This window comes from Aegilops tauschii, chromosome 3 (genome assembly GCF_002575655.3).
Source record: "Aegilops tauschii subsp. strangulata cultivar AL8/78 chromosome 3, Aet v6.0, whole genome shotgun sequence".
In the NCBI taxonomy this organism is placed as follows: Eukaryota; Viridiplantae; Streptophyta; class Magnoliopsida; order Poales; family Poaceae; genus Aegilops; species Aegilops tauschii.
This window is the reverse complement of record NC_053037.3, coordinates 623,262,950-623,286,690: the sequence shown is the minus strand read 5'-3', so window position 1 is coordinate 623,286,690 and position 23,741 is coordinate 623,262,950. Positions and strand designations below refer to the sequence as shown.

Here is a 23,741-nt window from a genome sequence, read left to right as displayed (position 1 = left end):
ACAGCTCACTGTAAATAAAACTAACATAATCTCAAATACTGAAGTATTCTCAAAGAACTTAGAACATAGTATGCTATCAAACGGGTCCAAACTGACTCACATGGATAGACTAACTGAAGACACTGACATGCCATCACTCTGTTTTCTTGTCCTTCAACTTGCTGATGCGCTCTGAGTGACGAATGCCCATACGGATGTAGGTCTCCGCTTCAATCGGCATGGTCCTGTCTCCGAGCTGCGGGATCCCTGGACCCACAATCTGCACGTCCGCCGGCTGCTCCTGGACAGCATCATCCCGCTCCTCCTCTCCAGCACTGTCGTCCAGCAGCAGAACAACCTCCTCTTCCCCGCTCTCATCCTTGCTCTGCTCCACATCTTCGCTATCACTCTCATCCTCGCTATGCTCCACATCTTCACTATCACTGTCATCCTTTCTTTGCTCCACATCACTGTTAGAGTGAACATTGGACTGATCAACCGGAGCAGGCACCGCGAGCAACACTCCGACAAGATCTGGCACTGGAATAGGAGGGGCGCGGTGGCGGGAGCGGTACATGTACCACCTCGCACGCTGATGCGGATCCGGGGAGTTCTCCGCTTCGTTCATAGCCCAGAGGAAAACCTGGACTGGAACAACTCCTCGGGCAGGACCAAACAATGATTTCTTCTCATTGCCCATAAGCACTTTGATGAGACCCCTACCGTGGTCGATGAACATCTGCAAGCTGGGAAACCAGCTGCAGATCTCCTCCACATTCGCCCTCTTCTCCAGATCGCCCTGACAGAACTTCCCAACTGCCTCCTCCCACTTTTCTTGAGCGCGGCGGCAATCACTTGCCGACCGCGACCTCCTTCCCTTCTCGTCCCCCATCGCCGGCGACGCCAGATGTGAGATTTGAGCACACGGAGTGAATGGGGAATAGAAGCAAAGACCTAGGGTTCGTATCTGCCAGATGAAATGGGGAATTTTTCCCCTCTCCAGCTGATAACCGCGTGTGAGGCCGGCCTGGAACGGCCCACCCAAATTAGGCCCAAATCAAAGCCGCGGCGGGCACTGTCTCGGGGTGGTGGGATTTTAGTCCCACCTCGCCAACGGAGAGGAGCTCGCACCGGTTTATAAACCCACCTGAGCTAATCATCTCAAGTTCCTATCTAAAGCAGGCAGCTCATTGCCTAACCAGTCTCTCTCTGCCCCGTTGGGCCTACCGGCAACTTATATACATTCACCGCGGGCCTGCATCCTGGCCCAATGGGTTACTAGTCGTATGCAGGCCGTGGGGTTTCATATAAATGCTGTTGGTAGGCTGGCATTTTTTATTATTTATTCAAATTTTTTTGCATATGTCACATGTCTAATTTTTTGCATATGTCACATGTCAAATTTTGCAAACAAGTTTGAATCATTAAATTTTCAAATTATAAATTAAATTTAAAATTTGAAAATATTAAAAATATTTGGACCAAACATTTCCACCATGTGAGGATACCCAAAGTAAAATTTTAAATTTGTATTCAATTTTTTGCATATGTCAAATGTCTAATTTTGCGCACAAGTTTGAAACAAAATATGTCCTCTAGACTGACTGGTCAAAACATCGGTCTATACCTCAAGGGGGCACTGTAAAGTATTATTTTTCCAAATTTTCTTTCATAGCCATGTTTGGCACATGTGGGTCACCATGTACAAGAAAATTTGGGTGATTTGGAGGTCGTGGAAAAAATCACGTATCTTCAAAAACTGGCTTAAGTTAAGACCAAATGGCCCCTCCGGAATGCGATGATTTTTTCGACCACCTCCAAATCACCTCAGTTTTGGCACACATGATCTCTTGCACAAACAAAGCTAGTTTTCCAAGGTGTTACATTTTTTTGAATTTTTTATTAATTTATAATGCCCTCTAGACTGATGGTCAAACCATCGGTCTATACCTCAAGGGGGCATTGTAATGTATTATTTTTTCAAAAAAAAATTCATAGCCATGTTTGGCACATGTGGGTCACCATGTACAAGAAAATTTGGGTGATTTGGAGGTGGTGGAAAAAATCACGTATGTTCAAAAACTGGCTTAAGTTAGACCAAATGGCCCCTCCGGAATGCGGTGATTTTTTCGACCACCTCCAAATCACCTAAATTTGGGCACACATGATCTCTTGCACAAACAAAGCTAGGTTTCCAAGGTTTTATATTTTTTAAATTTTTTTAATTTTATAATGCCCTCTAGACTGACTGGTCAAAACATCGGTCTATACCTCAAGGGGGCATTGTAAAATATATATTTTCAAATTTTTCTTTCATAGTCATGTTTGGCACATGTGGATCACCAAGTACAAGAAAATTTGAGTGATTTGGAGGTGGTGGAAAAAATCACCTATGCTCAAAAACTGGCTTAAGTTAGACCAAATGGCCCCTCTGGAATGCGGTGATTTTTTCGACCACCTCCAAATCACCTCAATTTGGGCACAAATGATCTCTTGCACAAACAAAGCTAGGTTTCCAAGGTTTTATATTAGTTTTAATTTTTTTTGAATTTATACTGCCCTATAGACTGACTGCAAAAAATCACCATGTAAGTTTGACCAAATGGTCCCTCCAGAAGGCGGTGATTTTATCGACCACCTCCAAAATTTCCACTTTTTAAAATATATTAGAAATGGAAGATTCAATCTTGCTAACTTATGAACATTGACAAAAAAAGATTTTCAAAATTTTCTAATTCTTATAATATATTTCAAATGGAAGTTTCAATCACGCTAACTTATGAACATTGACAAAAAAGATTTTCAACATTTTCTAATTTTAATAACATATTTGAAATGGAATATTCAATCATGCTCACTTATGAACATTGATAAAAAAGGATTTTCAACATTTTCTCATTTTAAAAATATATTTGAAATGGAATATTCAATCATGCTCACTTTTGAACATTGACAAAAAAGGATTTTCAACATTTTCCAATTTTTATAATATATTTGAAATGGAATATTCAATCATGCTAACTTAAGAACATTGACAAAAAATGATTTTCAACATTTTCTAAATTTAATAATATATTTGTAATGGAAGATTCGATCATGCTAACTTATGAAAACCTCAAGTCAATGTTTTTTACTATCTATCCTATGTAGATAAGGCTTGTTCTTTGCACACACCATTACCAAGCACATGCCCACTGTATGCAGCATGTCTCATCAGTCAAGCAACATTGAAGCACCTACTGTGATCATTGCAGCATCAGAATATAAACACTGCAACAAAGCATAGCTGACCTCCATCTAGACAGTTGATATACTTCAGAGACATACTAGATTAATTAAGTCTCTGCCATACTTAAGAGTCTGCCATACTACTTAACAGTTCACAAACACTTCCACCTTCCAGATTCACAGTTCACAACCATACTAGCGCAAAAGTTAAACATCATCAACTATACTGATGATTAGTACCACTACCAGCTTCACAGAGGGTGACTACATGGGATCCATAGCCTTCAGGAGGGCTGCATGCTCTGCCCTGATCTTCACGTCTCTCCCACTCGTCTTTAAAGCGCGTGCATGCGACATAAGGTGCTCATACAGCCCATCCTTGGGAATTGGCTTAGTGGTGCAGTATGGGCACCTGAACTTGCCCCACTTGTAGTACGCCGCCTTCCCCTTCTCCCTGATCTTGTTGGCTTCATGCTCAATGAAGGACTTGTGGTTCCACTCTTCCACCTCATCTCCAGAGTTGTACTGCACATACAAATGATTTGCATAAATACATACTTCCCATTTAGAGTAATGTAATTAACAAACATCAAATAATTGCCATTTACTTGCCCGTTAATGAACAAACAAACATAATAGCCCATTTACAGATAATTAATGCACAAACAACAGAATAGTTCCATTTAGAAGAATTTAATGGACAAACAACAGAATAGTTCCATTTATATGCATTCATATATGGTTTCATGAAAAAACATCACACATATCCCATTTACAGCTAATTAATGCACAAACAACACAACTTTCAGAGGAATTAATTGAAAGTACAACAAAACTTTCCATTTTAGAATAATTCAATGGACAAACAACACAATATTTCCATTTATGTGCATTCAGATATGGTTTCATGATCAAAGACCACAAATATGCCATTTAGAGCTAATTAATGACCAAACAACACAACTTTATGATATCAATGAATAAACTATATAACATTCCAATTTAGAGGCATTCATATAGGGCATCATCAACAAACAACATCTCACACAGATTAATAAACAGACCAAAAACAACTTGGGGTTACCTCCTCGTCGTCGTCAGAATCAAACGGGTCGTCGAACCCAGTGATGTCCAGCTTCCTCTTGTTGCCAGCAGCTTCCTCATTCTGCAATATAAGTAATTAATTCAATTATACTACTAACTACATATAACATAGTATGCAAAGGTCAAGCAATCTGCAATGTGCTTCTAATAACCTAAAATGTTACTTTGACCTAAAATTATCCAAAGGTCAAGCATTCTACAATGATAGCTTGGTCAAACTAAAATTTTAGATCATGCTGACTGTGGTCCTTCAAACTATAATGCCAGACTGGGCACCAACAATAATCTTGTGAGTGCTCAGGTCTGCCAATTAATGGAGGTAGTACATTGGTTGACAACAAGTAATTGCATTTACTTCATCTGGCTCATGTAATGTACATAGTGGTACATCAGCTGCCCTATAATCTGAACCTTATATTGGATAGTATATTGTAATGCCATGAGCTTCAGGAAAGGAAATCTTAGTGCAATTTTTGGTGCTAGGTGTGAAACTATTTCATATGACATTCATTCATGGAGTTATGCAACATAAATTTAATATGACCTGGTCATCTGGCATAGTTGCATGTCTAGCAAATCTACTTATGGTTTACGTTATAAGTACAGCAATCCTACAGATCAAAAATAAAACCTACCTACAATTTTAGTTTATGGATAATGAAGGGAAGCTCCTAACTATTTTGAAATTGTGCACTAGTTAAACGTACTGTGTTCATTTCAACAATTAATTGATAGACATCAAATGAACAAAGTAGGATTTTAACCTCATTTGTACAATATCAACTTTAATAGATACACTGGGTGGCGGCTCAGCCCCTGCCGTGGCCCACTGAGGGAATATGCAAAACAAATCTAACAACATATACAGCATAGAACAAAATCTGAGCACATGAGGCAATCCGGATTCTAATATAAAAAACCTAACTCTCATTATGATCTCTCTAGCATTCAACCATGAATCAACTACAAAAAACCCTAACTCTCAAATGGGGTTCCCCATTCAATCAAAAAACCCTAACAAGCAGAAGGGGGTGCCGCATTCAATCACAAATCTACAATAAAAAACCCTATCTACTAAATCTTCTGCTTAACAACTACAACTAAGAGAGGAGGGGAACGAGAAGGATTACCACATCCACCACCTGCTTGTCGCTCGCCTCCGCACCTGCATCCAGTGTGCCGCCAGACGCCGTCACCACCAGGTCCGGCACGACGGAGTCCGAGCCCACCACCCCTTGCTCCACCAGATCCGCCGCCGCAGCGACCGATCCAGCGACTGCGGGTGCAGCATCTCCCGCACCGCCGACGGCGGCCACTTCTTGGACGGCATCTGCCGCGGTGTTCGCGGCCTCGACCGCAACTCCGTGCGCAGTGGCGGCAGCACCACCACCTTGCGCCATCGAAGCCTAAGAGAACCCACCGGAGAGAGGGAGGCGGTGGGGTTGAGCGAGTAGGTGCCGTGGCGGGGCGATGGAGACGAGGGGGAGACGATGCGGCAAGGAGAGAGGGAGTGAGCCGATTTGGGGGGAAATGGTGGGGGCGATGCGGCCGGTGGTGGTTCCCCTCCCTCTTTATAGGATGTGACGTTTTTGGAAGTTTTCGTGCGCCGCGTGGCCGCGTGGCTAGCCCACGACCGCCGCCGCCCACGCCCACGACCGCCGCACGTGACAAGGGAAAACGAATTGCCCACGTACAATACATGTATACCCCCAGTGTACAAAAGTAATCGGGCCGGTGCGGGCTTGTACAGGGCTGTACGCGCGCTCTCCGCGGGCATAAAAAGACGATCGTGCCCCTCTTCACGAATCGTTTTTGACAGATCTCAGCCGTCCTTGTGTTTCTCCCCCTCGCGTTCAGCCCAGGGGGGAGCACCGGAGCAGAAACGACGTTGTTTGGCATCAACAAAAGTAATGTTATAGACCGCACTATATCTATGGCATTTTATTTGATTTTAAGGAGAATACCACGTCTTTTAGAAAAAAACACGTTTAAGAACTAAGAACCCACCTTGACACAAGCTCTGCATCCAGCCCTCCGGTGTCGCCTCGACGCCGCGGCCCGGGAGCCAAAAGTTAGCCGCCGGCCATACACCCGAACCCACCCCTCCTCCTCGATGAAGCCTTAGCGTGTTGCGAGGCAAAGCCCACATGACGCTGGTGGCACGGCAAGGCCATTTCTCCTCGCTCGGGTTGTGCGGCACGGCGCTGCAGGCCCCGGCGGAGGCGCTCGGGTCGCGCGGCGGCGCGGGCGTCCTTGCTGGCGCGTGGCTGCAGTCTAGTCTGGTGCCGGCAATGGCGGACATCGATGTTGAGGACGCAGGCCTCCTCTAGGCCGTGGCTTAGGTGGTTGAATGTTAGGCAATAAGCCACGGCGGGCTCTAGCGTGTGCACTTGTGTGCGCTGGGCGCGTCGAGTCCGGTCCATGGTAGACACGGGCGTGTGTATGCGCAAGCCCGCGGGTGTGTGCGTGAGTCAGTGCGTGCGTGCGTGTGGGTGTGTGTGCATTTGTTAGCAAGATGGACGGGAGGGAGACCGCGTCGGGCGCTGGAGGTGGCCGCGTAGTGTGCGTGCGTGCGCATAGGGAGCGCGGGACATGCAGGTCGTGTGAGTGGGGTGCGTTCGAGCGCAGGCTAGCGTGTCAGTGCACGTGGGTATAAAGCCCTCGTTCCCCCTGTGTAGCTTGCTGTGGCGGTCGAGTTCGTGCTCGAGGAGAAAACCAGAAAAAGCCGTCGATGCGGTAGGTGTTTGTGCGCCACCAAATTCTTTGTGATCATCTTCCTCCCCTCTGGTCTTGTCTCCGGCGATCGCTAGGGCTTGAGTGCTAGGGCTCACTGCACCAACATTTGGTATAAGAGCGAGGTGCAAGGGAGCTCGTCGACGACGATGGTGAGCTCTCCTTGGTGGCTGCCTCTCTCTCCCCCTCTAACCTATATATAATTGAGGTATTGGCCACAATTGAACACACAACTTTTGGAGCCTCCTCTAGTCCCATCTAGTTCTAGTTCTAGTTGATCATAGTTGATCTACTTAGAGCTAGACCTGGTTTCCTAATCCTCATAATTAGATGCCCAATGTGGTTCTAGTATACTCACTCTAATTCTCCGACGACAATTAGCTCTGGATGGCGAAGCACTGCCGGCTCGTGAAGGTTTCACGCTTGCAACCAAGTAGGGAGGTCGTTCTTTCGGTCTTTCGTTCGAGAGACTATTCGTCGGCGGTTCGAGGGGCTGTTCATCGACGGTTCGAGGGACTCCAAGTACGATCAACACCAACATGATCTTCTTCCGCTACAACTCGCTGACGGTAATGATCATGATCCCAACCTGTTATGCATCTTCATATTGATGTTGGGTGTGCGTAGGTGGGATTTTTTTGTTTTCTACTCCATTCCCAACATCTCGGAGGGGCTCCTGCCCTCCGGGAGCCATAGCATCCAAGGACCAGAGGGGAAACCCTCCTCCCATCTAAGGGGGAGGCCAAGGAAGAAGAAGGAGGAGGGGGGTCTCTCTCAAGCTCTCTCCCAGTGGCGCCGAAGTGTCGCTGGGGAAATCATCGTGACGGCGATCTACACTACAACTTCGCCGCTGTCATCACCAACTCTCTCCCTCTCATTACAATGGTGTAAACCTCTCTCTTCCCGTTGTAATCTCTACTTAAACATGGTGCTTTAGGCCACATATTATTATCCGATGATATGTTGCCATCTTATGATGTTTGAGTAGATTCTTTTTGTCCGACGGGTTAATTGTGGTATGGTGTGGTTAATATGAGTTGTGTGTTGATATGATGTTGTCCTATGGTGCCCACCATGCCGTGCACACGTGTGGGAAACAGTAGGGTGTTGCAATACGTTCAGGATTCGCTTATAGTGGGCTTCGAGAGTGATAGAAGCTTAAACCCGAATATGGGGGTTGTTGTGTATGGAAATAAAGAGGACTGGTTACTTAATGCTATGGTTGGGTTTTACCTTAATAATTTTTTGTAGTTGCGGATACTTGCTAGAGTTCCAATCATAAGTGCATATGATCCGAGTATGGAAAGTGTGTTAGCTTATGCCTCTCCCTCATTGCATATGATCCGAGTATGGAAAGTGTCTTAGCGTAGGTCTACTTGGTGGGGGCCGAGGAGCCGGGCGTCATGGCCGAGGTCGAAGCCTCGGCACAACAGGACCTAGGGAGAAGAACCCCAGGGTCGCCAAAGAGTAGCTAGGCCAGCCATCAGCCCAGCCGATGTTTGCTCCAGCTCCATCGCCGCAGCTGGAGACCCCTCGGCCCAGCACCCAGGTGCTTGGGCCCGAGGTTGTTATGTCACGCCCGCCTCCTGCCCAAGGGTGGGATAGCATGGGGTGAGCCGACGAGATGGAGGATACCTTGAAGGGCATCGTGCCTTGATAGGCGCGGTGCTGCAAGGCTTCCGGTCCGCAGGGGCCGGACTCCACGAGGTTCTGGTCTTCAAGAACCTCGTTACGAGCTTCGAGTTACTCCTTTATCTTTATACAAGAATAATTGTTGTGGTTAAATTTTCTTTGCAAATTCATGCAACTGTCCGGGGACATATCCTTGTGGTCCTTTAAATGGCCCGGCCAGTGAGTAGCCCCCTAGCCCGAAGTTGGTTTCAAGCAACCGGCGTTGGGGTTGTAGAAAAGTAGGAGCCTAACATGCAGCCCCCAGGATGCTGCCTAATGTCATAAGGCGATTGTCCTGAAGTTTCAATAAATTGACCATGGGGCGTATATGAAAGATCTATGTTTGCAGGTTTCGACCTCAGCTCCGAACTCTGTCTCCCAGGAGATTGCAGAGGTAAATTGGAAGCTCGAGAGATCCCAGGAGGACCTCAACCGGATGAACCAGGGGTCCGAGCTGCCTCGAGGTAAGCGACCCGTACTTGCATTTCTTAAAGTGTTATATAGAACACGAGAAGTTTGATATTTATGGCTTTGGGTGGAGAGCTAATGCAGAACTGTTTGAATGACAACAGCATTGGCCGAGCTTGAGGCGCTCAAGGCTGATCTCAAAAGAGCTCAGCAGGAGGCAGAGCAGCAGAAGGTTGCGTCCGCGAAGGAAGAGTAGGCCTGAGCTGCCGAGATTGTGGCCGGGGAAAAGTCCGGGCGTGGGTCATCGAGATCGAGGAGGCCCTTAAGGGCGTGTTCGATGCATAGGACAAACTTCAGGCGGGGAAGAAGCAACCAGAATAATTGCTCAAGAAGCTCCAACTTGCACACTCCGAGCTCTAGACACCGCCCGGGCTGACCGCGAGGTGCTCCAGATAGTGGAGCAAATCGCCTCGGGTAAGCCATATTTATTGCAGTGTCTGTTTGGCAGTAAAGGGTGCGTCGAGCTCACCCTGCTGTGGCGTTCCACAGAGATCTTCGTGGATCTTCCAAACAGTGTGGCGGATGCCGTCGCGCACTTTGACCAGCTGGCGGGTCATGAGAAGGAGAAGGCGTTTTGGCAGCAGTTCCTAGAATCGCCATCGGCGCAGCTGCTGAACCATCGAATGAAGCAACTGGTGGATTTATTCTGCATGGCAAGGCCAACGCTCCAGGACATCTACATCAAGCTGTGGCCCGCCGAAGCCTTGCTGACCATCCTCTTTGGCCTCCTTGCTCGGCTGCGAATTGCTACCCCACAGGTTGATTGCTGGAAGCGGTCTGCGTGCTTTGAAGGAGCACGGCAGGCATATGCGTGCGTGAAGACGCAATTCCGAAAGGTGGATGTGAAGTTTGTTGCTGACAGACCTGCTAAAGGGAAGCATCGCACCGTGGAAGAATTCTTTGACGAGGTAGCAGAGGGTGCCCGGATGACCGAAGTCATGTGTCCAAAGGACACTTTGTATTTCTAGTTAGCACCTCGGAGAACCGAGGTGTTTGGGATGTAAAAAACTATCTTTTGTTGAAACCAGTATGGCTTTAAATTCCATCATTTAATTTTTCTTCTTAATTAATTTTCCTCCTGTACGACCGTGTTTAAGTGAAAGTGGTCGGTCGTCAGCTTCTGCCCCAATGTAGAATATACAAAGGGTGTTCCTTGAGGCTTCTCTGACCCTTAGCCGATGTATCGGTACCCGGAGGTGGTCTGTGCTTGTAGGAACTAGGCAATCAAACTATAATAGCTTTATAACATTCACTTAGTCATAGGAGGTTGACTGTGGGGTTTGATGAGGAGTCCCCGGTGTGTGAAGTGGTCGGCTTTAGCAGGCCGAGGTCGACACCTTTACGCAATTCGGCTAGTGTATAAAAAAAGAAGCCCTTCGTTTGACACGGTCTTCGGATAGCCGGCCAGTTTCCACTCACCCAGATAGTCAGTTTTTGGCTTTCTCTGTTGAGGCGCTCAGCCAATTAAATTGGCAGCACCACCGATCGCCATCCCTTTTTTAGGGATCATGATCTTATCCCTTCGGAAAATGATTCTATTCCTTTTAAGGGGGATCTTGGTGCTCCTAGAACAGGGCTGTGGGGCCTTTCCCCACTACCCACGTCCATGTATGTCCCCCATGTAGGAGGGTCCCACTCTTGAACCTACTAGAACCATCCTGGCACAATATCGAGAAGTCCCAAACATTTTTCGGAACCCTGAATATGACTTTCCATATATAAATTTTTACCTCCGGACCATTCCTGAGCTCCTTGTGATGTCCAGGATCCCATTCAGGACTCCGAACATCCTTCATACTTCACCATACTAATATGTCAATACTACTCTAGCGTCATCGAACGTTAAGCGTGCGACCCTACGGGTTCGATAATCATGCAAACATGATCGAGACACCTCTCCGGTCAATAAACACTAGCGGGACCTGGATGCCCATATTGGTTCCCACATATTCATCAAAGATCTTTATCGGTTGAACCATGATGTCAAGGATTTAGTTAATCCCTTATGCAATTCCTTTTGTCCGACGAAAAGTTACTTGCCCGAGATTTGACCGTTGGTATCTCCATGCCTAGTTCAATCTATTTATCGGCAAGTCTCTTTACTCATTCCGTAATACAAGATCCCTTGACTAAACTCATTAGTTACATGCTTGCAAGCTTCTTGTGATGTTATATTACTAAGAGGGCACAGAGATATCTGTCCTTCTTCACACGGAGTGACAAATCTCAGTCTCGATCCATACAATCCAACAAATACCTTCGGTGATACCTGTAGAGTAGCTTTATGATCACCCAGTTACGAAGTAATGTTTGATAGCACACAAATTTTTCCTCCGTATCCGGGAGTGGAATGATCTCATGGTCTAAGGAACAGATAGTTGACATTAGGAAAGTTACGGCAAACTGAATTTAGTGACACAATCATATGCTAAGATTACAGTTGATTCTGTCCATCACATCATTCTCCTAATGACGTGATCCCATTATCAAATTACAACTCATGTCTATGGTTAGGAAACATTAACCATCCTTGATCAATGAGCTAGTCTAGTAGAGTCTTATTAGGGACGCGGTGTTGTTTATGTATTCACACATGCATTTAAATTTCCGGTCAATACGATTCTAGCATGAATAATAAACATTTATCATAAACAAGGAATGATCATAACCAATTTATTATTGCCTCTAGAGCATTTTTCCTACAAAAATAAATAAATTGCCATGGAAAAGCAACTTAACTTGTAAGATGTCTAACAATGCTAATTTACCACGATATTAGACGTGTGGCAAAGTACAAACAAGGATCACGGCCAAATAACACTAAATTCGAAAAGTTCGTAAGGTAAAATGGCAAATTTAAAAAGAAAATATACTAAGTAGATCGTGGCAAATTGTGGAAAAACTACTGTACAAGATACATGGATTTTGACATGGCAATCACATTCAGTAGCATCTACTCACCCATGGTTATGTAAATTTGAACATTGGATTCGTGGGAGAAATCACAATTCACCATGGCAAAACATATCCAGTAGCATCTACTCAGCCATGTATTAATTTACCATGTGCTCCAGAAAATTGCCATGGTTATGCTAATTTGAACATTGGATTCATGTGGGGAAAAGTGGAAATTGCCATGGCAAAAACATTCGGTATAATCTATTTCAGCCCATGCGAATTTGCCATGAGTTCGTACACAAAATTGCAACGTACGTACAACATGCACGCATTCCCCCATTCCCATCACGATCCGAAGGCGCAGGGACTCACTGGCGAGACGGGCATGGCCACCAGCCCACCACCCCCTGTTCCATGCAGTGGCCAGACGAGATGTCGATGTAGATCCGATGGCTTCCAGCCACTCCTCTTCGACAGTGCCGCCAACGCGCGCTCCCTGCGCGACGACGACCACTGTACAGCCTACGGAGCTGCCCCGTGCACGACCACTTGAGCGCGCCACCGCGGCAGCCACGTACCCGGCCAGCCGCCTTCACGAGCTCCTCCGTCAAGTTCTCCAGGAATGCCTCTGCGGCAGCCATCGGCACGAGATCCCATTCGCGAGCTCCTTCACAGCACCTCTTTGCCAGCGCCGCAGCGAGATCCCGTGGAGTGGGGTCCCTCGCTCTCCGTGTGTGAGTTCTCGTAACGAATGGATAAGGCCATGTGACGGGGTCGTTTCGTTCGATCGCTGACAGATCCAGCCCGAACGTTGACATGGCAGCTCTGTGCTTTGTTAGTCGTGCTGCAAAAATGCAAAAATGAACGACGATGGGGCTGTTCGGGGCGAGAAGCTATATACCACACATTCTGTGCTTATCATTTGGGAAGATAAATTATTTCCCAACTACTCCTCACAAAGATAACATGTTTTAGATATTTCAATATGAACCATGTACGGACTGAAATGAGTGAGTAAGCATACTAAAATACGTCTATATACTACATCAGATTCACAAAAGATAGAACATCTTATAGTTGCAAAATGGAAGGAGTACATTGCTTGGACATTTTGTTGTCACGTCCCGATCGATTCGTCCACGTACGTAGTTATCCTTTTGTTTGCGTGGTATACTACGTAGTTATCCCACGCGTGAGTTTTTTATGTTGACAGCTCAGCGAATACCGAAACAGATCTCATAGCTTTTATTGTACGCGGCTCAGCTTCGCCATTCTTCTCCGGCCGCTTGCTATATAAAGCCCCGACCCCGAGGCATAGCCACACCCACACACACTCATCTTCCTTCTTTTCTCTGAGCCCAGCCACCGAGCGAGCGAGCGAGCAATGGCGGCACCCAATCGGAGGGGTGGCAGCGGCCGGAAGAAGACCGTAATCCGCCGGATCGAGCAGCAGGATGCCCGGCAAGTCTCCTACGCCAAGCGCCGAGTGGGGCTCTTCAACAAGGCCAGCGAGCTGTCTGTGCTCACGGGCGCCCAGCTGGCCGCCCTCGCCTTCTCTCCCGGCGGCAAGGTATTCTCCTTCGGCCACCCCTCCGTCGACCCCGTCGTAGAACGCTTCCTGGCGGGGGAAGGTCTGGGTGCTTTCCCGATGGCGCAGGGCGCTGCCAATGGCCGTTTCCTGGCGGCGGAGGGTGCCGGGGCCGGCGCGGGGGAGGGCGCTGCCGACGAAGACAACGTCAAGAGGCTGGCCCAGCAGCTCGCCGAGATGCGCACGGAGCTGAGGGAGGTGAAGAAGCAGACGAAGCGCATCGACAAGGCCATGGCTAAGGAGCGCGCCGCGGGGGACCAGATTGCGGCGTGGGTCGACCCGAAGGTGCGCGACATGGGGGACGACGACATGGCGGCCTTCTTTGCCACGCTTCTCAAGGTAAAGACCGACGTCTCCGACCGCGCCAACCAGGTTCTATTGGACTTCAGCCGCAAGGTTAAAATCACCCCGCCGCCCCCGGCCCAGATCTTCGGTGGCAGCATCTTTGAGTTCGGTAGCAGCAGCGGCAGCGCCCACGCCGGGATGGAGTTCCAGTTTCTGGTGCCTCCACCGCAGGGCCAGGGGTTCGAGGCCAGGATGGATATGCAGCAGATGGTGATGGCGCCGCTGCCTCCGCCTCAGGGGTTCCCCTCCGGGATAGATATGCAACAGCAGATGGTGATGGAGATGCCCCCGGCTCAGGTGGTCGCCGCCGGGATGGATATGCAACCGCATATAGTGATGGAGATGCCTCCGGCTCAGGTGATCGCCGCTGGGGTGGATATGCAGGAGATGCCTCCAGCTCAGGTGGTTGCCGCCGGGGCAGGAGATGCCTCCGCCGCCGGGGTTCGCTGTCGGGATGGATATGGAGCAGATGGAAATGCTGATTGATCAGCCGTCGTCGTTCGAGGCGGGGATGGAGACAGAGTTACAGCAATGGCTTATGGCAATGCCGCCACCGGAGTTCCCTGCCGGGTTGGAGATGGCGCAGCAGGTGCTTGAGCCGAACGCCGAAGAAGAGGAGATCTAAACCCGTGTCCATCGGTTCCAGTAAAATCATTCATGCATGGACGATAGTTCCTCAATCTGTTTGTCGTCAGTAGCAATTTTTAATTTTTTTTTTGAGAATCTTTGTCTAGTTTCATCTTATGTTGAGCAAATTTCATGTCGTTTCTTATTATCAATTATTAATGGCTAGATCTGAATTGTACTGTCGCTGGCTGCTGGCATTTAATGAAATACAAATATGTTATAGCTGGCATCATTATACAATGATCTACATGCAAAATCTTTGGTGTTTGTTTTTTTCCTTTTGTGGAACAGAATCTTAATTACATTTAGATCGTCCTTATTCACAGACAATCGTCCCTTAGACCATACAAACGTTAGACTCAACGTGACACCCAACATCCTATATGAATATATATCTATTTGTTATATATATACACTATAAGCACAAGACGAGATAACAAGAGAAAATTCTAGTACAAAATTGCACATTAATTACTACCTCTGCAAACTACAGAGGGAGTAGAAAATACAGGCCCTTGATCTCGATAACCTTTTTTAAAATTTAAAAACCGTTTCCGTTCAATGTATATGCAACTTAAACATCTGGTGGGTCTCAGTGACAAACAGACTCTAACCAATACTACATCTTATCGTAACATAAACATCTGGTGGGTTTCAAGCTCAACACATGACAAACACGTATGACTCTAACTTTATAAATCATGTCTCAAGGGAATAAAAAATTCCCGCGGAGAAAGGGAATAGAAATCATCGGACCCTGCCCATTGCCCCATGCAAATTCGTGCCCTACATCCATGAGCCCTATCTGGTCCGTTCGTAGGAACCGTCTTCTCACAGCGGCCGTCCTCCTCCCTTTGATGGACCCACTAGCGACGGACACATGAATTATACTCCCTCCGTTCGTAAATATTTGTCTTTTTAGAGATTTTAACAAGTGACTACATACGGAGCAAAATGAGCGAATCTACACTCTAAAATATGTCTATATACATCTGTATGTGGTAGTCCATTTAAAATCTCTAAAAAGACAAATATTTAGGAACGGAGGAAGTAGATCTGAGGCCACATGTACGTACATATAATGTAACTATTTCTTTTATGTACGCACATGAATCTCGATCTCTTCGGGTTTTTCCTCTCCAATCTTGAGGGCAAGAGAGCCATAATTTCACCGTTGTGGGCGAGATCTACGTAGTGCTACCACGTCTCTGAATCATCAAGAATCAATGCTCCCATTGTGAAGCTTCATTGAATCGCTGGAAGAACCAACAAGCCAAAAACAATATGTGCACCATGAGGTGAGATTGACAGAGCGCTAGCTCCAGGTGCTATCACATAACACGTCACAGATTGGCAAATCCATACTGGAGTACCAGTTGAGGTGCATGCCGAGCTGTATGAGTACCTGCGGCAGGACGTCTTCCAATCAAACTCGGCTGAGGCAATTATTATCCACCCCTAAAATGTCCCAATGAGGCGATGACCCGTCGACGGTCTGGAAAGCGGGCATATGTCGTCATTAACGCCTACAACATGTTTAGACAAGAAAGTCAGGGCTAAAGATTCCATGGTATGTACCTGTTCTGAGCTGCAGCATCGACCAGAGTACATTCTTGTGCAGGAATTGGCTAATATGTGCTAAGAATTGATGTGGTGGCATGTACTTCAATCAGGCTTAGGTCCAAAAGGCAGTTCATGCGAACACAATCAGTCTCACCAATCAGGCTGTATGGCTACAATGTAATACAATCTGCTACTGTGAACAATTTGTTACAGCCAACCAAGAAAATCATTACCACGCCCCAGGCCTAGGCCCTGGCTGCCTGGGGCCTGGATCCGCCTCTGCACATAGTCGAAACGCCCGTGAACTTATGCAGCTACATAGATTGGCGATATGCATGCTTAATATCACTCATGAACCAAGATGTTGGACCAGATCATCTAGAACATCAGATATCATCACAAAAGCATATAATTTGACTAATTTTTTGTTGTGATTTTTATTAGACTGATTTGATGTCGTAACAAATAGCCCCTCCATTAGCGAATTGATGATGTTGTGGACACTGATGTGACCACAAATATACATCTATCTGATCATTACTTTTGATATCAATTTGTGTTAACAGGTATTTACGGATGGAGGGTATAGGATCAAAATATCGCATAATAGACCTCTTAGCAAGATGTACATGACAATCTTGATGCCCCTACATGTTTGGGCGTACGTACGGGATCTGCCATCAATTTCCATATAGATTTTTTCTCATTTTCAGATTTTATTTATACCTATTTATTTTTCTCTACTTTTTCCTAAAATAAAGTAGAGACAACCTTTCTGTTGTTTTCCTTACTTTCCAATATTCTATTTTTCTAAACCAATATGGTACCAACACTATAAATGCAGTAACTCGATGAAGGAGATATGGATAATCATGGTCAATGGTTTAAGACATTGCATGTAAACATCTCAACTAATTAACCTATTAAGGCTAATAAAATTGTATCAAGTAAGACAGTAAGTTTTACATGCTCCCTCCGTTCCATAATGTAGTGCATATAGATTTTTATAAAAGTAAAACCTCACAAACTTTGACCAAGTTTTTTGAGTAATCACTGGTGACCAACTTTGAGCAAGTTGATTGAGAAAAACACTTACATCTAGAATGCCAAACATATACCGTTAGATGTAGTTTCATATTATATATATATTTTTTTCAAAACGGAGGCAAAAGATTTGCCTCATCGATTAATTAAGCAGAAGAGAATTGCCCAGTTAATCAACGAAAAACCGCGCGAAAACCGAAACAAATCAACCACACGTGGACTACTCACAGAGCATGTAACCCCGTAAACACACGATCAACCCGACAACCATACCCAACACATAGCGACCACCAACCCTCACAGTGCTACACCGCAAAGAAACCCCTAAGAATAACACGGCCGAAGACCACGTGCACCACCAAATCCGCGCTGACAACTCAGACCATAAGGACAACCCAAGAGACTGCTGACCATCCATCAAGCAGCCGCAGACGCCTTTCTTGTGGCGCCACTCTTCATTCTCTTGCTCCTGAGAACTTCCTCAACAATCGCCTTGTCAGATCCAGGGCTAGCCGCCTCCAAACGTTTGAGCAAGCTATGAATCTCTATCTGGAAGAGAATATCATTGACCTTGTCATGCACAGAAACCTGCCCAACGGTCTCGTGCGAGTGAGTAACTGTAACATCGGAACCTTCACGCTCCACAATGGCGACCATCTGGCTGGGGTCCAAAGGATCAAACACCAACAACTTGACTGCCTCAACATTACCAGTCACAGATACCACCGACACGATGGAGCCGGACGCCTCTAGTTGCTCACATGACCTAGGTGAATCCTGCCGCTCAACAGGGGTCACTAGCGAGACGACCTCCACATGCTCCATAGGCTGATGTGAAACAGGTCTCACACATAGTTGTTGAAGCTCGGGCATAATCTGCAACACAGGGGCGACGACCACGGCGATGGCCTCGCTTACAGCAGCAGACATCGACGACAAGTTGTCCCCAACTCGAGGGGAGGAACAACCATAGAGCTCTTCACCCCTGTTCTCCGTTGAGCCACCAACAACATCAACCTGACTAAAAGACATCAACCTGACTAGAAGGACGCGACGTAGGAGTGGACTGCAACACAGCCGACACAAGAGAGAGCTTGTCCAGGGCCGCCTCCGCCCGCTCCAGAAAGCTCCCAACACGCATCAACAACTTGGCCTGAGTTGCTAAAGTGGACTGCAGTAGCACATCAGTTCGGGGGTGCCGAGCCAACATCATCAGATACAATCGACGCCCAGGACCCTCGATGAAGCGCCTTGTAGGGGGGAGTGGATTTCATCGGACCCCCACAAGAAGCTGGAGCTCGACAATGCTCGGTGCTCAGGCGATACAGTGGTGGCGCGACAAGGCATGCCAAAGAGCTGAGCGGACGCCAAGGATTGTGGCACCCGTGCGCCCAAGGTCCGTTCTCCAAGCAACGGGAACATCGCAAGGGATCTCTGCAAACTGCCGCACGGTGTCCAGGAGCGAGGCATCGACAACATCGACCATGGAGCCAGGTAGGGATGGGACGAGGAGCAAATGCCGGTGTTGGTGATGCCTGAGCGCCGTTTTGGTATTGTAGATATAAACAGTATTATCTATAAAGTTTGTCAAAGTTTGCAAACTTTAACTTTTCAAAAAATCTATACGCAATATGTTATAGAACGGAGGAAATAGTATTTTTATGATGGTTATGTCTATTTTTATTTGATTAATTTCACATATTCAAAGAAAATATTAAAGATCTTAGCTTTTGTGGTGGCACTAATTTTTTTTGTCCACAAGGACAAAAACCATCAAGGCTGTGTTTAGCATTTGCGATAATTCCCACAAAGAATTGAAGATTTCTTCTGGCATGAAAGGATTTGTTAAGTGTCAAAGCTATGGTACGTGTCCTATTAGTGATCCACTAAAGGAAAAAAATTATTTTGTTGTGTGAGTAGTTCATGGGAGAGAGGAGTAGTAGTTAGTTAAGATTTGGCTTTTAGGTTGATGAAGAAATAATTTTGTGCCATTTTTAATAACAGGGGAAATTTTACTATAAAATTAGTGTTGGGATGCTTAGGCATGTGATTTTAGAAGAAGAGGTTATTGCGAGGCTAGGATGGAATGGATCTTGAAAGGGAGAAGTTGTGGATCATAAGTGTTATTGTGGAGAAGTGAGAAGAAGAGACAGAAACAAGAATACCGCCAATTGAACTGGAAGTATTTTTTGTCTCACCAAAATCATTTTTCAGGATGGAGGTTCCGGATGAGGCCAACTTCGAATTAGCAAAGCCATGAACTTTCCATGGATACATCCAACAAGAAGATTACCATCAAACTAACGGAGGAAGAAAAACCAATGGTTGAAAAATACAAGGATGTTGAAAGCATAGCTTACAACACAACCCACTTGATAAGCACACAAGCTAATGAACAATAAAGAACCGATTAAAGGTGGAGTCCCCCTTCGTGCTTGAACATTGCAACAGAAGACAAATACAACCAAATGTGCAACCAACTTCCTTGAAAATAGTCTCGCTGATGCCTGCCCTTAGAAGCAAGAAATTATTTTTGTCTATTCAAGGCCAGGTATGCTCGGAAGGAGTCACCTAACGTCGGTGCACATAGGAGAATTCATGGAGATGGTCTCCAAGGATTTTTTTTCCCATGTCTTTTCATGGTCTTATTTTCTGTGTCTCGGACATTCCAAAACAATTCCTTCAACACATTCAACTTCATTTTCGAGAAGATGTTTCTAAACAAATAACATCCGGCTTCAATGATTGTTTCTCCATTCATGTGAAAAAAATGTTCATGTATATCAATACATTTTATGGTTAAACCATATGTTAAATTGTTTCACTCATGATTTCCTAACAATGAGGTTGGCATCATTTTTCTGGGTAAGTCGATATACACAAAAAATGTATAGTGAAACACACCCATACCGCCACCGCCTAAAAGGAATGCATCAATCACAACTCTCCTTTCGCTTGCCTTAGAAGCAAGTTATAGGCTCTCATGATGCCCAAGTCATGCAACCGCAGTCCAGCATCATCATCCCGAGCTAGTACAAAGCGTGCTCCCATACATGTGATTTCTCATTACCTTGCCAGAGACATAAATCCTGCCTTCTAACAACAACTGACATCCACATCGATTGATTTCTAAGAGGTCATCCATGACAACACGATGTGTTTGTAATATTTTTCCTTGGAACTCTATCTACCACTCCGTCCAAGCAAAAATGTCCACCATGTGCCGATTCAAACCAAGACATAGGAAACTGGTACTCCTTGCATGCCTTCACCAAACTAGTTGTTTGTTAAGGAGTCCAAACAAGGCGGACTACAATTCAACCCAACTAACATAAATTATCTTCATGATAAAGACCTAATCCATGGTAAAAATTCCTTTATTTTTATTTTTATTTGTATATGTTTTACAATAAATTATCCATTGATGTCGATTAAGGGAAAAGACTACCAGTGTTCTTATTGTCCTCTAATGTAGGGTGGCACTAACAACGCGAGTGAGATTCACGCACTATTTTGTGTACTGCATGCAGAAACACAAGTTCCTTACAAGTCTCAGTTGCAAGAATATGCTCAGAAGAGACGCAAAGATTTACCTTCCTATGACACCATTCGGAGTGGTCCACCACATCCACAAATGTTCTCGTCAACAGTGACCATAGATGGGCGGTGATTTCAAAGTCCCCGAGACTATGGCACAAAAAAGGAGGCAGAATTCGCTGATGCGGCCGCTGCCTTAACGTCACTGAATCAAGAAGAAAATCCATCGGCACAAATGCAACTAGTTCGTTCCACCTTTTTTTTTCATTTCGTGGGATCGCTTTTAATTGGCACCGCTTCATCTACATGCAGTATTAGTAAACGTGTTCATCTCCCACCTTGGATTTCAATATTCAAGGACTGAAAATTGAATTGATTCACTGACTTCATTTTGTGAGAATATCAAATCTTCCACAAAATAACGCATGCCCTCCTGGCAAATAAATAGAAGATGCCCTTGTACGAAAATTTAACCAAAACTAACCCTTTTGCTCAGTGCCAATCAGTCCGGTGTTGAACATGGCTAGACTAGCACCATGTTTCCCAGCACTGAGAAAAACATAGCATTTTTTGCCGGCAAAGCATCGATCAATGACATGGTGCTTGACGCTGAGCTTTGTGACCTCAACGCCAACCAGTTGGCACTGACCGTTTTGCTTAGCTTTGCGTTTGGCAGGTTGGCTAGCCAGCGAACTTGTGATCAAATAATGCATGAAAGCTAGCTATCTAGCTAGTTTGTGATTAGACAATTCATAATAGCCAGTAAACTAGTTTTTGCTTGAAATGCTCAACGGTAATTGAGGTGGCGTTGAGGTTACAAAGCTTAACGCCGAATACCATGTCGTTGACTGTGAACTCTCATTTTGTCTATGGAAATGTCAAGTTTTTCTCAATGCCATGTATTCAATGTTCGATGATAATAGAGGCAACACTGAGGTTAAAAAGCTCAAAGCTGAAGAGCATGGCGTTGACCATGAACTTTCATTTTGTCTGCGGAAATGTTAATTTTTTTCTCACCACCAAAATAAATGGCGTTGAGATAACCAAGTTTAACGCCATTTGGGTGGCATTCTTTAAAAGGGTTAGATTTGCTTAAAACTTTGACACAGGTTTTTTTTTGCTCAATTCTCACCTTAATTCACTATGAAGTGTCTTTTATATTGAATTCCGTGAAAAAACAACCTGGTGCAAAAAAGATTTGAAAGGGAGACCATACTTCTAATTCTAAATTTAAATTTGGCAATTTTCATCTAACAGGCTGCTTTACCTTTTGTAGGCTGGATCATCCTCATGTATTTCTTTGCCTCGAAGCCAGACTAATTATAAGCTTTAATTGCAAATTTGTGCTCAGAAGAGAGGCGAACAGCTGCCTTCTTATCGCCTTATCCAGGAAGGTCCACCTCATGCAACACTATTCAAGTCAATAGTGACCATAGATGCGCAAACGTTTCAAAGTCCAAAATCTTGTCGCACAATTAAGGCGGCGGAATCTTCTGCAGCAAATCTTGCTCTCGTTTTCTACTTCAAGATACAAGCACACAAGAGCAATTGCGGGATGGTCCAATATTATTTTTTGCAGAATTTTCATACCCTATTTATGATAACCAATCTAACCATCACCATTTATTTTTATAACTTGTAAAAAGTTGGTCCTTTTTTTCAAATTTAATCGATTGTTAGGTTACACCTAGAAGGCTAGGAGAGCAATGCAAAATGCATTGTCTGGTATACATTGGAATAGTGAAGTCTATCATAGATGGCTTGGCTTATGTAGTGAAGATTTAAGAAATAGCAACCTGTTAACATAGGACAATGTCTTTTACTGTTTTACATTGAATAATTAAGGAAGGGCGTGTTATAACATGATTTAGCTGTGATCACGCAGCTATCGTGCTTGTAAATCCAAAGCGTCATTTGCCTCCATAACTAAATCGCAGATCGGCCGTGATTTTCTCGGGAAATAGCGTCACTATCACGCATTTTAGGGCCTCCGCGATATCAAATAGCACGTGATGTTAATCCTTTGTATCTGCTGAATTTGTAAATACTAATCTGATTCACCACTCTACCGTTTGTAGGTTCAAGCAATGCAATACGCTTCATCAGATAATCCAGATAATTCATCCGGGACATCTTCTAAGAAGCAAAAAAATAATGCAAGTTGCTGAGCTTGGTTTTCAACATTCCAAAAACTGTAAGTAATTTAAATTCTTGAACGCAAGTTTCATATTGGGAACAAACTTCACGAGTAATTTATGTAGTATCTTTTGTACTCATTATCTGCAGAAAAATTGTTAGGGGTATTATTAAACATGTTCTTGTTCTCTGATGCGCTGGCTGACTGTAGTACTAGTAGTATGCAGTATGTGTTAGGTAACTGCGTGGCTCAGGTAAATTTTGATGTGCATCAGATTATGAACAACTTAAAAACAGGAAATATCTGAACCTAGTTGATAGTGCTCCCCAGCAGGGGCGGCCCCAGGCAGGTCGGGCTGCCGCCTAGGGCGTGGCCAAAAATTGTTTCGTTAACTGTAGCACGAGGGGTGGCCTGTGGTGTGACTTCGCTCTGGCTCCTCTACTGCTCCCCAGTAATCCCACCCTTATAAGATAAGTCCCTAAAATGACAGCCAATTACCACTAGAGCCTAGAAACCCTGAAGGTATTCTTTGCTCAGGGACTCGCTTATTTATCAGTACCCATTGTTCTCTGCTAGCTACTCACCTACATTGCTATCTCTCTATGGCAAAATTCCAGATTCAGGTGGTGGGATCTAGCGCAGCCTTGGCCCACGAGAAATGCAGCCAGCCAGTGCAACCTGTCATGTTCTATTCTGTAGCTGTACTTGTACCCCAAGTTCAGCTCAGCTTTTTAACATAATATCCGCACTGCAGCTGTATTATGTGCCTCTGCGATTCAACATGGTTATAGACTGGATGAAAGTTTATGCTGATGGTAC

At 45.3% G+C, this 23,741-nt stretch overlaps 1 protein-coding gene and 1 pseudogene across 1 annotated transcript; both read left to right on the top strand.

The window, feature by feature from the left end:
- LOC141020856 (double-stranded RNA-binding protein 1-like) overlaps positions 1 to 22,953 on the top strand; it is a 43,899-nt pseudogene extending 20,946 nt beyond the window's left edge.
- LOC109784615 (uncharacterized) lies at positions 13,306 to 15,797 on the top strand. Its single transcript, XM_073496034.1, has one exon. It carries the CDS (start codon positions 13,466 to 13,468, stop codon positions 14,498 to 14,500), a length of 1,035 nt encoding a protein of 344 aa, XP_073352135.1. The 5' UTR covers positions 13,306 to 13,465; the 3' UTR covers positions 14,501 to 15,797.
- Positions 22,954 to 23,741: the final 788 nt, after the last annotated feature.

Excerpts from the sequence above, each read along its gene's own strand:
- LOC109784615 (XM_073496034.1), top strand. The coding sequence starts at position 13,466 with ATGGCGGCACCCAATCGGAGGGGTGGCAGCGGCCGGAAGAAGACCGTA.